This window comes from Eupeodes corollae, chromosome 2 (assembly GCF_945859685.1).
Source record: "Eupeodes corollae chromosome 2, idEupCoro1.1, whole genome shotgun sequence".
Classification (NCBI taxonomy): Eukaryota; Metazoa; Arthropoda; class Insecta; order Diptera; family Syrphidae; genus Eupeodes; species Eupeodes corollae.
In genome coordinates this window covers 123,234,078-123,250,213 of record NC_079148.1, presented here as the reverse complement: position 1 = coordinate 123,250,213, position 16,136 = coordinate 123,234,078, and the positions used below count along the sequence as shown (strand labels likewise).

The 16,136-nt window shown below is 33.3% G+C and overlaps 1 protein-coding gene across 1 annotated transcript; it reads left to right on the top strand.

Annotated features, from left to right (window-relative positions):
• The first annotated feature begins 8,513 nt into the window (after positions 1-8,513).
• LOC129946490 (trypsin delta-like) lies at positions 8,514-9,364 on the top strand. Its single transcript, XM_056056706.1, has one exon. It carries the CDS (start codon positions 8,531-8,533, stop codon positions 9,296-9,298), a length of 768 nt encoding a protein of 255 aa, XP_055912681.1. The 5' UTR covers positions 8,514-8,530; the 3' UTR covers positions 9,299-9,364.
• The last annotated feature ends 6,772 nt before the right edge of the window (positions 9,365-16,136 follow it).

Here is a 16,136-nt window from a genome sequence, read left to right as displayed (position 1 = left end):
AAAATATATTTATTTGTATGTGTCAAGGCGGAGTAAATATAAATATACGTAAAATGTAACTCACGTAAGAAAAGTAAATTGTTAAGTCAACATTTGAAAACAAAAATGCAAAAAGACCAATAAAGAAAAAAACATGAATAACAAGGAATTAATTTTTAGATTTAGTTGTAGCATAAAATTTCAAAGTTATAAAAGTACACGACTTAAAATCAATTTCTAAAGACAGAAAGGGATGCGCTTTGAGAGGCAGAAACTATGCATACATTATTATTTTAAGTTTGGTTTAAAGTTTAATTTAAGAAAAGTTTTATTTTTGCTTTAGAAGTTGAAAATAAATGTGAATAGAAAGACTGGGTCGCATGAACTTGTGGTCTATATTTAAATATCTGTTTAAAAGTTTAGCTAATAGTTTGAGACTTAAAACCATTCGTATTATAACCAGCAAAATAAGAAGAAGTTCAAATGTTGTATTCAACTACCTCAAGGACCTGTAGAGAGCTATGGAAAAAACCACAAAGAAAGAGTCAAGAAAGCAACATCATTTCAGAAATAGCGGTGACGGTGAAATAGTGAGAGCTGCTTCAAACTTAAGGCATTCCGTTAGTAAAATCAAGGCAGAAGCTGGAGTAAATGCTAGTAGATCGAATGTTTCCCGAAAAAACAGAAAGCAAACCATATATACGAACACCATAGAATGCTGCATGCAAGAGCCAACGCCTTTATTTTGCAACAAATCACCTTAGGTGGAATCGAGCTTGCTGTACTGTCGTCTTTTTAGAAGAAAAAAAAATATTTCGACGGTCCTGCTTTGTATAGCTGCTATTTTCATGATTTAAAAAAGGCAGAAATCTATCTTGAAGAACGGCACAGTAAATGAGGCGGTGTAAGGACCGTGAAGCTGTTACGGGACCGTGGAGCAGAATTTCCAAAGCTCTAAATTGACGACAATTGCTTAAAAGTCGATTTTGGGACTAGATTTTCTGCAGCTTTCTGAATTATTGGCTGCACAGCGATGGTATTTCCAACAAGATAATGTTCCAATTCATACCGCACGGACAACAAAAGCCTGAATTCAGGGTCAAAATGTAAACCTTATTACCATGGCCCCATACTCCCCTGACCTGAAAATCATTTAAAACGTGTGGGTATGGTTTTCAAGAAAAATCTACAAAGGAAGACGGCAATACCAAAAAAACCGAAGGGATTATTGAAGCTTTAAAACGGCTCTGGAAAAACCATCATAAAACTTACTTTATCAACTTAATCCAAAATTTGTGTTGCAATATACATTATGCATATCTCATTCATTCCACATTTGGGTTTTTCCAAAAATCCTAAGGGTTTAAGAAATATCGGCAAATAAAAAACTTAAAATGCTTATCCCTATCCATGTGTTAGGAAGTGTAAGTATATGTTTTTTGTCAATATCAATATTGCTAAAATTAAAATTTCAAATGAATAAATATTACTGATGCTTCAAAATAGTCGGGCTTTAATTTTTATTTTGAATTTAGAATTTGTTTTGTTTCAAAAATCCAGTGAAAGGTTTGGCAAAATTAATCAAACCTCCAAACGGATTCCCAGCAATTGAAAATCTCAATAATAATAAATAAGGTGGCGGAACAGTTTGTTGAGAGCCTAGTGGCTATCAACTCTCAATCATTTCTGTGTCCAAGTAATTTTATCAGAGAAGGAGGGGACCTATAGTTTTAAGCCGAATCCGAGCGACCAATTTGAAATAACACTTTTCATGACAAAAACTACTCTTGGAGGATTTGTCAATTCCTCGCAAGAGGCAGTACCCGTGAAAAAAACTTTAGATGGCATAGTTAAGAATTGAACCCAAGACTTGTGGCATGACAGTCCAATGGGCCCACCATCATGGTTTTTTGCTAATATAAAAAAACTACTTTTGATTCAAGAATTCTTCCTTAATATTTTCATACTCTGAACTTTATTTTTAAACTTCTTAATACATTTTAGTATCTTAAAAAAACATTCAATAGGAACTTAGGTCTGTAGATATTTCTTGAAATACTCAAACCTTAAAGTAAGAAAAGTAACATGTACCAATTTAAAACTTTTAAATCATCCAAAACTCTTAAAAAAAAATCATAACCATACCTCATATCCAATTTAATGCTTTCGAATAAACTTCTAACACGAAAACATACTTTTCGCTCCTCCAAAAAAAAAACAATCCTTTATTTGAAGAACTCAGTTGTATTTTAATTATCGGATTAGAGTCTCTTTTTTATTGAATTTATTTTTAGTAAACAAGTAAAAACGAAACGATAAACCAATAAACACAAACACTTCTACATCAGCAGACAACAACAACAACCAAAATACCAAACGAACCCATTAATAGTTATAGAGCTTTGTTCAGTGCTCCTGTCCTGCTAAGACTTAAATTTAAAAAAAAGAGAAACTGAAACTTAAACCAAGCCGAAGAGAAAACTCTGAACTGAAAGCGATTAAGCCGTCCAGATAAAACAAACAAGTTACGACGAGCCTTTTGCTAAAGGCTTCCCAGAAAACCTATATTCACATCAGTTAATAAGGATAGGGAGCAAATAGAGCCTAGAAAAAAAGACATATATTAAAGGTGGGTAGGGTGTTTTTGTTTCTCGTCTGTATTTAGAATTTAATGGTTTGGGTATTGGGTGAAGTTATTTTTGGTTAAAATCAGAAAGAACAAAAACACTCTTCAGCCATTAATGACCACACTCATATACACCTGGCCGATACGGGGTAAAGGCAGGCAGCTAAACGGGTAAGTTACAGTGACTTACGAAATAATAGAACCATTTTTGTTAAGATTTAAGCGGATGTTGCTATTTGTCTTTTGGTCTTGAGCAAAGAGACCGCCTTTTGCAAGGTAGTCTCTTGATGACTGTTTGCCAGACTTCTCTCCATAAGGCTAAAGGCATCCAAAGTAGCTTGGAACTGTTTGCTCGATTGTTTGTTTTTCCTTGGTGGGTTGAAATGTCCAAAAATTATAACAGTCGTTAGTGCTGCTATGTCTAAGAAATTGTGAAATACCATTTGTCAGCGTTGTGTTTGACGTTTGAAGAATATATAAAAACCATATGAACAAAAACGTCGACTGCACCTTTGGTTTTGTTATATTCCAGTTTCTTCACAGGCTTATTTTGAGTACCTGAAGTGGCTTTCTCACATTAACATTGCGTCAATTACAACATTTTTTCTAAACATAAGTCACCAACGCCATTCTTTAAGAAAATCCAAAGATAGGTGAGTGAACTGGAGGATACTGAGTCCTGTCATCAAGAAATTCGTTAACTATTTTAAATTGAAGATCTGCGAGAAATTTTAAAGTTTTGACATTACCTTCTAGTTTGGAAGTTAAACAAATTTAAGAATATATTTTCGAATAATTTGATAGATCAATTTTCTTACGAAATTTCAACTTTATAGATCCGATAAATGTTTGAAAACAATTTATAAATAAGTTAGAAAAAATTAAAACTAAATTTATTATCAAAATTAGTGTTCGTTAACGCAAACTTTGCGTGCCTTGAGTATATTTTACGGTAGACGTGGTGGCCCTTCACAGTCGACTATTCAACGTTTGGTGGCCAAATTTGAGACGACCGGTTCAGTACGTTCATGGAACGGAAAATCGACCGAGAAAGTGTACAAGAGGACTCGAGGCAAGTTATTCCTCAATGTGCACAGTGCTGACTGGGCTTCAAATCGTTTGGAAGAGGAACCCAAATTCGGTCGAAAAATCATCTTTAGTGACCAGGTGCATTTTTGGATGAATAGCTGTGTTAAGAAGCAAAATTACAATATATGGGACGAGACCAAACCATTCGTGGTTCCCCAAGTGATAATGAAGCCTCAAAAAGTTACCCTTTCGAGTGGATTTTGGTGGCGGTGTGGATTACGGCAGCGGAATTAGTCCGTACTTTTTACAGCGAGCTCTACATAATGATGATAACTAAATTCTTATGGCCCAAATTGAACCATATGGACTAAGGCGACATTTTGAACGGTGCTACGTGCCACACAGAAAATGCCACAATTGATATTTTGCTTGAACGATTTGAGGGTAAGATTAACTCTCGAAGCGGTGATGTGAATTTACCACGTCATACGATTTTACCCCGCTAGAATTTTTTCTGTCGGGTTTCTTGAAGTCGCAAGCAGATGCAAATAAACCACAATCGACCGATGCCCTAAAGGTGAACATAACACAGGCCATCTCTCAAATTCATCCATATCTATGTGAAAGAGTCATTGAAAATTGGACCACTTGGATCTTGGATCCACTTGGACATCTTGAATGATGTCATATTCCACACTTAATGGTTTTTCAAATAAAAAATGATTTTGTTTTTTCCTCACACACAGCTTGTTTTACTCGATTTCAACATCTAACCGCCTTCATTGAAAAACCTTTTATTTATCAATGAAGCTTTCCTGTTGAACTATTTCAAGTATTTTCACATCAGGTTTTGACTTACACAGTTTTCGGCATAACCTTTTCTTTCTAGCACTGATAGTGGCATTTTTGCATTTTTTTAAATCGTCTTATAAATTAAATGTATAAATGAGAGAACCCTTAAGATAACCCCCAAACATGGTAAGTTTAGTACCTTCTAGTTACTTATAAAGTTGGAAGTTTCATCATTTTTTTAAGATGGAGTTTAAACTAGTATTGATAATTGAAATTCTAATAATATTAACATTAATTACTGTTTTCCTATTAAATCACTGTAAATCCTTAAATCTTTATGGCGCAAAAATTGGAGAACGTCATAAGATCTCATGAAGTTGATCTGGTACCGTGACCTGCCAAATCTTCCGTCTTAATGTACTCGTATATTCAAAAATAATGAAAATTACTCACGGTGTCTTCGAGTGCTAGATAATCTAAAAAAAAACGAATGTTCTAGTAGGACAAGCTTTTGGCAAGCCAAAGCCTGAAAAAATACTTTAAATAACACAATATAAAGGCTCTAGTATTAAACTTTGACTTTCTGGTCCAAATTATGTCACTATGTTTTATTTATGAAAAGTTGTAAATTATAAATATCGTCGTAATATTTAAGAAATCTTAACATATTTAAAGTGGTTCTCCTGTTTTATCCGTCACTGTATATATCGAAAAAAGGTATCCTAGTATAAAGGATTAGCATACAAGGGTAGGAGCTTAAGTTCAACAAACATAAAATTCACATATCGTTTGTTGGGTAATTCCTTCATGAGCTGGAGGCAGGGTAAGTAAGGTGGTGTTAGGTTACATAGAGTCCAAAAAAAATGAAGTTATACCTACCTATACAGTAGTTGCAAAGGCTGTGATTTTAAATAATTGTAATGGAGATTACCTGAATAATGGACACTTTTTCTTTAGCTAGTATTGGTTATTCCATCTCGGGGCATAAAAGAGACAAAATTGTATGCTGGGACGACGGGTTGTTTAGGGATAGAATATACGAACATAGGTTCATACATAGAACAAAATAATGGAACAGTAAATGTGATTTTTATAATCTCGTTCATTTTTTTTAAGCATGAATTACTAACATGATTATGGATATGCCAAATGTGTAGTCTGCAAAAACATTTATGAAAATGATTCCAGGATGAAGTTCTACAAAAATGATGTCACTAGCGGGGAGTCCCGAATTCATACAGTTGGACATTATAATTATACATTATAATAATAGATTTTTAGTTTGTTAGTTACAAACGTACAACGTACACGTCTAGGGTTCGTCATCGTAGCGTCACACTAGTGTTTTGGTGCAAGACCTTTTGAATTTGTTTCTATTGCACATTACTAAATTTTGGGATAGCTCGAAAAATATGAGTTTAAACTTTGTGTGGTAGACGTTTTCAATAGCTTCTGAAAACAACAATTTATGTTTGGTAGGGATCATTACTTTTTTACTTTTACTTTTTCTTTTAAGACCAATAAAAGAGATACAGTTCCACTATAAAGAGAGTTTTATAATAACTCCTACAGACAAGGTAGCGTTTTAGACAAAATTAACCAAAAGGCTTGGTTATATTTGAAAATTTCTGTATCAAATCTGTCTATAGTTATATTTTAACCAATTTCCACAAAACTTAAATAAATACACTCTGTAGAAAGAGAAAGCCCACATTGAAATCCCTAAAATCCTATGTATAAGCGGATCGCTTCGCACGACCCCGTCTCCGGCACTGGACACCTTGCTCTACCTTACACCTCTTGACATATTTAGCAAACAAATAGCTGCAAGCTCGGCTATTCGCCTCAGTGCTTCGTCGCAGTGGACTAACAACAACATTGGCCACTCCGTAATTCTAAGGTACTTAGAATCAATTCCAAAGCACACAGACTACACCATACCCCAACTACAATTCGACAGGAATTTCCAGATTTCTATACCTACCAGATCTTTTTGGGAGGATAGGACATTCTTAGAGGATGAGTCAATCCACTTTTACACAGATGGCTCAAAAACCAAAGAAGGGGTTGGTGGTGGTGTGTACTCTGAACGACTGAAATTAAGTCTCTCATTCCGCCTTCCCAATCATTGTAGCGTGTTCCAGGCGGAACTTTTGGTGATTAAGGAAGTCTTGTTTTGGCTCAAAGATATCAAATCTCTGGACTCTGTCTCTACAAACTCTATAACAGTCCATAACTGTCGAGCATCTCTAATGGAGATTGCGCAACAGTTTAATATTCACCTTTGCTAGGTGCCGGGCCATAGAGACATTCCAGGTAAGTGTAAGGCAGATGAACTCGCCAGGAACGGTACAGTACAGCCCATCCTACCACGTTTGGCAAGTACTGGCATACCAATCGCTACTTGTAAACTGCTACTAATGCAAGACGCTGCGAGGAGGCCAGGCACCAGGTGGACCAACATCACCACGTGTCAAGCCACAAAAAACATCTGGCCAACACTGGATTTAAAACGTTCAAGGTGCTTGCTCTCTCTAAGCAGATCGCATATAAGCTCGATTATAGGTGTCATAACCGGACACTGTCTAATAGGAAAGCACGCCACGAGACTAGGCGTATTCTCAAATGACTTTTGCAGAAGCTCTATGGACGAGGAAGAGGAAGAAACGGTTCTTCATCTTCTCTGCACATGCCCTGCTCTAGCTCGAAAACGCAAGAATTACCTAGGAGAATTCTTCTTTAACGATCTAAACGATCTAAATCATATCAGTATAATCAGCCTCTCACGTTTCGTAAGGGACTCTAACTGGTTCCATTGAGCTTAGGAGGAAGCCTCAAGATTCATGTGGTATCACAATGGGCCATTAAACTGGCCTAAGTGTGTCCGTTTCCATCTTGGACAGCCACTATAACCTAATCTAACCCTAGACAACTACAGATCAGATTTTTCTATTAAAATTTATCAAGAACTTCATTTATTTAAGAGAAATCGAGAACGGAACATCAATTTTTATTTTATTTTATTTTACTATTTTTGTAAATTTAATTTGTATGAAAATAAACTGACTGTCGGATTTTTATTAAAAAAATTACTGGATGTCAAAAACAATATTTTCTATAAGATTCAATAAGTTATGCCGTAAATTTAAAAAGATATTTGAGTCGAACGTAAATTTTTACCAAGTTATAATATTGTATTTTTGTATGTTTTTATTTTTTTTTTTAAAAAACTGTAAATTCGATTTTTCTCGAAATGTTATCAGATGTCAAAAATGTTATTTTTTGTTTCATAAAATTATTTTGGAGATAAAATCAGTTTTTGTTAATAAAATATTCGAGGTGACAATTCAGTTGTTTATTTATATAAAACCGGTTATTATATTTCTTTCCAAATATACTAGTTTGGTATCACGTTACAATATATAATTTAAAATTTAATTCAAGTTTCTACCGTTTTTGGTTTGTGAGATATTTATGGTTAGCCAAAATTTTCACCTTTATTTTTAACTTGCTATGGTAATAAAACCACCCACTCAATTTTTTGAGAGTCATTTCTGCATTTTTATCTGCATAACAAAATTTATTTGAAGTCGGGATCCCTACTGGTTCTTGAGCAAGGGACAACAAAAAGACACGCACTCAAAGAATTCTCTCTAAAGATATTTTATTTCGACTCTTAGGATTTTGAAACCTCGAGAAATGTCAAAATTTTCAATTCGACAAATCGGACTAATAGTTGTACTATGGGAAATTATTAATCTTTTGGCAACCTATAACGATATCCCTCTGTCCTATGCAATGTGGTCCTGTTACCAACTTATGCAATTCAGAATTCAGAACAGTTGATCTTTAAATAATCAGTATTGTCTTTTAATTTTTATGTTTCTTTAAATGAATAGTTATATAATTAGACAGAGCGAAAAAATGTTCAGAGCCCACAGAAAAATGTTTTTAAACATTTTATTTATTTGATTGCGTCTTATTCTGTTTAAATACAAATATTATTTGCTATCGAAATACAGTTGCCGCAAAGTAAATAATCCACGAATTTTCTGTCGCTATAAAAGAGCCATGTTCAGAAATTAAAGATCAGAAGTTATCAATATGTTTCGCTTGTTGGTTGCATTAAGTGTTTTGGCCCTAGTATGGGGAATGGAAGATCGTATCGTCAATGGTAGAACAAGTTCGATTTCCGAATTTCCATACCAGGCCTCTCTTCAACAATATGGCTCGCATTTCTGTGGAGGAAGTGTTTTGAGTCCAAATTGGATTCTCACAGCTGCTCATTGTGTGACCGATATTATTCAAAAGAATCTAGTTCCCTTTCTTACTGTTCGGTTGGGATCTTCAAAATGGAATCAAGGAGGTGTTCTTAAAAATGCCGAGTTCGTTTCGATGCATCCAGAATATAATTCTAAATCAATGAATTTCGATGTGGGTCTGATTAAATTGTCGTCAAGTGTAGTTTTTTCTGCTGCAATCAAACCCGTCACTCTTCCTAAAACTCTTCCTCCAATGAATTCTCGTGTCGTAGTTTCTGGATGGGGAAAATTGTCTGAAAATAATGATGAACTTCCAACAAATTTGCAATCGGTTGAGTTGAGTTTCCTTCCAAATGATAAATGCAAATCTTACGAATACGGATATCGCAACATGATTTTGGACACAATGATCTGTGCAGATGGACCATCAAAGGACTCATGCCAAGGAGATTCCGGTGGCCCTCTTGCAATGGCTGACAAGAATGTACAGCTTGGAGTAGTATCCTGGGGAGCTGGATGTGCGCAAAAGGGATTCCCAGGAATTTACTGCGATCTTACACACCCTGATGTAAGATCCTATTTGAGGAGAACAACTGGATTGGCATTTTAAATGGAAAGCATGTCAATTGATAAGAATAATTAATAAAGTTATTCTGATAAAAAGCAATGAATAGAATTTTGGTGTTTTTCTTAGAAGTTGGTATAAATTATTATTATTATTTACTATAAGAGGCACGATAGTGCTAGTGACCAAACAAGGTCTTGTGTACTTATTTCCTTTTAGCAAACTTAGCTGGTTTTCGACATCGAATCAATAACTTTGGGACGACAAATATTGTTGGACATATTGTTCAATGTTGGTTGTGAATAGATTTGAGGATCACTAAGGAGTTAGTCGATATTAGTGCCGTGACTTAAAGCCAAGTGAAATAAGGCCATATTTCAAGAATTTACCTTATTTCACTTTTGTAAAGTGTAATAAAGCCAATTTCAACAGTTGGTCTTAATACACTTAAACATGGTGGAATAAATCATAATTGGTTTTATTTCACATTCAACGGTGTGGTTTGTCATTAATACAAATAAACTTTGCATGCACTCAACCTTGCATCTCCTATAAATCCTATAAGGCCCAAGCAGGAGGGTTGCAATAATTTCCTCAACTGCTATTATTCCCGGCATTAAAGTAACTTAATCTGAATTAAAATGTCAATGGCTGGAAGCTTTGCGGAATGACTTAAATTTTCCAAAATGTATTATTTATTATTTTATTTATTTTAAATGTCATATAGTCAATTATATCCTACTTCAACAAAAATGAGCTACAAGCCCATAATCAATTACAGTTACAATGACAGCTAACTTTTTTAAGATGATATATTACAACAAAATTTGTCGAAAATTAATAAGCAAAAGAATCAAATCTCAAATGCAGGAGACTCAGACTTGAATAGTGGGTTGTCTGTTGTCAATTCCATCCAATAATGTAGCTCTATTACTTACTTATTTAGGCCCAAAATAAAAAACTGGTTTTGGTTTTCAAATAATTGGTTTTGTGTTTTTATTCAATTCTTTTTAAAACCATAACAATTTCTGTTCTTTTTTTAACTTAAACCAAACTATTTGAAAATCAGGAAATACATTTTTGTTATGCTCAAACAAAAACTAGACAGAATAAGTTCCTAAAAACTATGTAGAAGGTAGTTCAAGTCATATGTAGTTACATACGTTGACCCATCCATCCAATTGCTTTGTTAAACTTTTCACTTTATCTATCATCAAACAACAAAACCCACATCAGAAAAACAAACCACTTTCTTTTTTACTCTAGAAAGATGCATTTTTTATCAAACACATCCTGTTTTTATTTTTCTTAAAAAGCGAACAAACAGTTCTAGCTTCAGGAATGTGCTCTTCGTGCATTCTTTTTTTAAATTGGAAAAATAAAATACATAGATAATACAAACATACCCATGTCTGGGTCCTTTTTTGTTTTTATTCCTATTTTTCAGGGAAGTTTTGCTTCAGGATTGCTCTTTTGGAAAACCAACAGTCACACAAAATTCCCCTAGGGAATTTTGGCTGGAACAGAGGTTCCCCATCGCTTTATAATTCTCAAAGTAACTCCAATCTGCTTGAAAATAGTTTTCTTCATCGAATACAGGGTGTTCTCATACAAGATATACACCAACATCTTCTCATCGATTCCCTTCAAAATTGTATCTGATATTTAAATTTATTTTCTTTCGAGCTATTCGAGATGTTCATCATTTTTGTGGAGTTTTTATTTTCGAAACCGATATTTGTTTAATTTTCATTAATTCATTTTAGAGGATGGATGGAAGTTTCAACAAAACATTAAAAACACTATTTTGTTTGAGACGAAGTCAATACAATTCTTTCTTCGCTTATCAGTTTATTGAAATTTTCAATGTTTTGTAAAAAAAGTTGTCGATTGAATTTTTCTTAAAAAACAGCTTAAAGTTAGTTACAATATTTTGCGTATAATAAAATAAAAGATTTACCAATTTTAGCAGCATTCTTTTTTTAAGTTTTGTGTTTTTTTATACAAAATACAGAATTTTTCTTAAACCATTATCTTAATCTTACAAGAATAATTAAGTACAGAATGAAATAATTTTGAAGTAAATACCTTCTTTTATATACGAGATATCAAGAATCGAACATAGTTTTTTTACTTAATGTTGACAACAATATTTTTTATAAGATGAAATTAATTCGAATCTATATATTTAATTTTCGCCAGGATATTCGATTGGAAAATCAATTTTTACCAACTTTTGGTAAAGTTTTTTTTTTGTTTTTGTAGGAAAAACATTATGTACTTCGGTTTTTCCCAAAATTTTACCAGATGTCAAAAACGGTTTTCTTCGTTGAAAGTTCTTTCTGTATTTTTCTCTATATTTGAGGTCGATATCTCAATTGGTTCTGGAGATATCTTAGGCAAAATAAACTGCCCAGACGTGCACACACACACACAGACATCTCTCAACAAATTCTTGATATTTGTCGACGTTTTAAGGTCCCTTGAATCTACCTTAAAAAGTCAACAAATGTCAACATTTTCAATTCAACAAATCGAACCGATTACAATACCGTCCTATGGGAAGTTAAAAATATTCTTCACTAGTTCTTAAATATTTTATTATCTTTTGGAAACACACTGTTTCAAAAAAAAAATCACCGTTCTTTTTGCTAAAGCTTTATAACTTTATGTACAGATTTCGCAGCAAGTCAAATGGAAATGTTAGTTTTTTGATTTCTCTAAAGTTCTTTTTTTTGGTTTTATTTAGAATTCCAACTTATTTCGAATATATAGCTGACAAAAAGTTAAGCACTTTAAATTTGTTTTATACACATACGTGAAGAGCCAATAGAGAATATTGTTTCTGACGTTATTTGTCTTTTGTCACACCAGCAAAGGGCTTCGATGGGCTTCGATTTTAGACACAGGCGAGGAACTTAGGTACTAAGGGAACCGAAGATCTTCAAATAAAACTGGACATTAAGTAAAAAATGTATTTCAAATGATAAAAAAAAGAAGTCCTGAACTTTGAATTTCACTTAGACAGTTAATGGTTAATAAATGTTGGTTTTACCTATTAAATAAATAGATGGAATTATTGGGTTTATTGGCCTTATCCTTTAACTTAATTTTTCTCAATGTTATTTTTTGAACTAAAGGATATAAGCATTTAACTGAGAACTACGATTATCAAATAGAAAGTCACCAATCTTAGGCAAAATCCAAATTGAAGTCATAGTGAAGTTTGAAATCTGAAGAATTAGCACACAAAAAATCCTTTACTAACTTCCAACTATATATATGACTATAATCAGTCCAATTTGTCGATTTGAAAAAAAAAAATATTCTGATTTATGAAGAATTTAAATAAAAGATTTTTAGAGAGATGTTAGTGCGTGCGTGTGTACGTATGTTTGTACGTCCGCAATTTCGGGAAGCTTTTTTCGTCGTCCATATCTCACGAACCAGTGGAGATGCCGACTTCAAGTAAATTTTGTTTTACAGATAAAGATGCAGAAAAATGAAGAAAAGACTCTCAACAAAATTGAGTAAGTGGTTTTTTAACCATAGCAATTTATAATAAAAGTAAACATTTGGTAGTACCCGTGGCATGATGGTTAGTGCGTTGGACTGTCATGCAAAGGGGTCTTGGGTTCAATCCCTGCATATGCCACCTTAATTTAAACAAAAATAAATTTTCGTGGGTACTGCCTCTTACAAGGAAATGACTAATCCTTCAAGAGTAATTCTTGTCATGAAAAAGTGCTTTCTTAAATTAGCCGTTCGGATTCGGCCTAAAATTGTAGGTCCCTTCCATTCCTGACAACAGTACTCGCACACAGGAATGGTTGAGAGTTGTAAGTCACTAGGCCCTGGTTGCCTGGGTAGTTTTCATACAAAAATTAAAAAACCTAAAAAAGACATTATTAAAATTAGATATTGCTTTAGATATTCAGTCAAATTTAATAACGACAGTAATTTTTTCATAAAAATTTAAAATTAATAAAAAAAAGTACGCAAATTTGGTAAAAACTGATGTTTGATTCTCGATATCTCGTAATAAAAATAAGGTATTGAGTTCAAAATGATGTTTTTCTTACGAAAATCCAATCTGTATTTGTTAACATAGGGTTTTTAAATTGGATCGAGTAGATCTTGGAGCCTCGTGGTTGCCATTTTGTTTCTATGACATTTGTCAAATCTTTTGTTTATTATTCAGTTGCTTATATAAAATCATCATCATTTGCTCAGGAGCTCAAAGTTCATAACCATGGACAACGCCGTTTTTTCGCTGACTGGATTTCGAATCGTTTGGAATAGAACCCCAATTTTGGCAAAAAAAAAATCATCCATCTTTAGTGACGAGGCGCATTGTTGGATAATGGCTGTGTTAAGAAGCAAAATTGACATATATGGGACGACATAATGAATTCTCAAAAAGTAACCGTTTGGTGTGGATTTTGGTGTGGATTTTTACGGAGGTGTAATTGGTACGTTTGTTTTGGAAACGATGTTTGTAAGGCGGTCACCGTTAACAGTGAGAGCTGCATAACGATGATAACTAATTTCTTATGGCCCAAATTGAACCATATGGACCTAGACTACATGTGGTACCAGCAGGAAGTCTCTGCGTGCCACACAGTGAAAGGCACAATTGACTTTTTGCATGAACGATTTGAGCGTAAGGTTATATCTTGCAGGGGTAATGTGAGTTGGCTACCAAGTTTATGTGATTTGACCCCGCTAGAATATTTCCTGAGGGGTTTTTTGGAGTTGTTTTATTTCATACTAGCGACCCGTTCCGACTTCGCACGGGCATGCTAATCAAAACGACCATGAATCACTAAATTAGAAATAAATTGTATGCTTATTTTAAAGCCTCCCTGTACACTACATTGGTTGTGGTATTTCAGGTTGCAGAAAAACGTATTCATTTTCAGGAGATTCTCCTCGAGAAAGTGACACAAATGTCCTATTTCAAAAATTCAAATAGTAATCATCAGGTATGAGACAGTCTTGAATATTTAATTATTTATTTGGATACAAATTTATAAATGGTATGGATAACACGGTCTGATTTTGATTGGTATTTTTATCAATTTGTTAGATGTAAAAAGTAGTTATAGTGACGTGACTACAACAGTTAGGCACATGGTCTCGCAATTTTGCTTTATGTAGATATTGATTAATTCTTTTCGCAGCATATGTGATGATAGACATTTTGTGGTTGATTTTCTTACACCTTCGGTTGGTTCTAATAGGAATTTCTTAAGATTTCAATAGTAATCTAGTACTAAATATATCCTATGTTACTCAGTTATAATATAGCTTTCTAATGAAAAAATAATAGTACAGTACTTTTTGAGTTTATTCGTTCAATACAAAAACACAAATCTTTCCACTATATAATATTAGTGAAGATCAACATCTACCCGACCATATTGAAAAACCCTTTATATCTTCAAAACTTTAAACTTCGAAGTTACTCGCCAAAAGAAGAACACCCCACTACTAGCTACTCATATCATCCTGTTTTTATTGTTGTAAGAAAGTTATCCAGGAATTCGTTTCTGGTATTGACCTAAGCCCAAATTTTATATGTGAAATTGACTTTAATTTTAATTTGAACAAACAAATATGTAAAATATAATAGAGACTCCATTACATTACATACATACATAACATATGCATATGAGTTTTAAACACACATTACACACTCTCATAATTTATCATTTTTGCTAAAAAGTTTGCCAAGGATTCGTTGTATACTTAAGAGGACAATATATTTAAATCTATTTTGAAGTTCATAACTTATTTGGTTATGGTTGCAGAGTATGGCAGGAGGGTTGTTTTTTTTTTCATTGTTTAATATAAATACGGAGGACTATCAGGATCATGGGGCTATAAAAGAGGTCGATAACGGAATGGAAACATACGAAAACTCTAGTGTGTATTTGTGTAGAGATTCGCCTGTCCAAAAATGTGGGGTAGTTTTAACAAAACAAAAGGTCCACAATATTAGTTTAGTAGTGAGAAAATTTTTATTGTAAGACGGTATCATTGTGAATGCAAGGTCTTATAGCAGCCTTTAGACAATATATAGAGTTAGGACTTGGCATGTATGCAAAAGACTTAAGGGACTTTCATTTAAAAGTGTCTGGGATTATCATTTTTACTTGTTCATATCGAAAAGAATCGTTTGGGTCTTTGTTTTCGGATTTAGATAGTGTTGAGTGTTGTAACTTGTTGTATATATAGCGAAAGAGTAAAGTAAAATTGGATAGAATTTTGATTTTTTCTTTAAACGGATTCATATATGTCTGTATTTTTTTGATATTTTGAACAAAAGAAAAGCTTGGTGTCTTTTACCATTGTTTTTTGTCCCTTAAAATTTTATCAAATAATAATAATTTAAGTCTTGTGTTAATGGCCTTTTAAATCAAAACTTAACGCAAATTTATTGGTTATTAATAGACACTTTTAAATAGCTTGGGTATACTTATTTAATATTTACTTGTACCTAAATGGATGCATGAAATATGTGTCTAGGGTGTTGTTAGGTTTGGTAAGCATATTTCTTAGCCTGATATTTACATTTTTGAGGCGATTTGATTCTTAGGAGTTGTAGTCTTTGAAGATATGACTTAACTTACAAAACTGTTTGTGTGACTTATTATATCAAACTAATAAGGTTTCTAGAAGAAAATTGTGTTTTCCAACAAGCTTCATATTATTTTGGTACAATGTTTATCATGGCCAATTTTAACCTTTTGCATTTTTTTACGAAGCTACACTCTTTTTGGCAAAAAACAGAAACAGTGACAGATTATTTTGTCACCATTTTTATGTTGAGAGTTTTATTAATTTCAATGCATTGTTGAAAAGTGTATAATTCCATTTC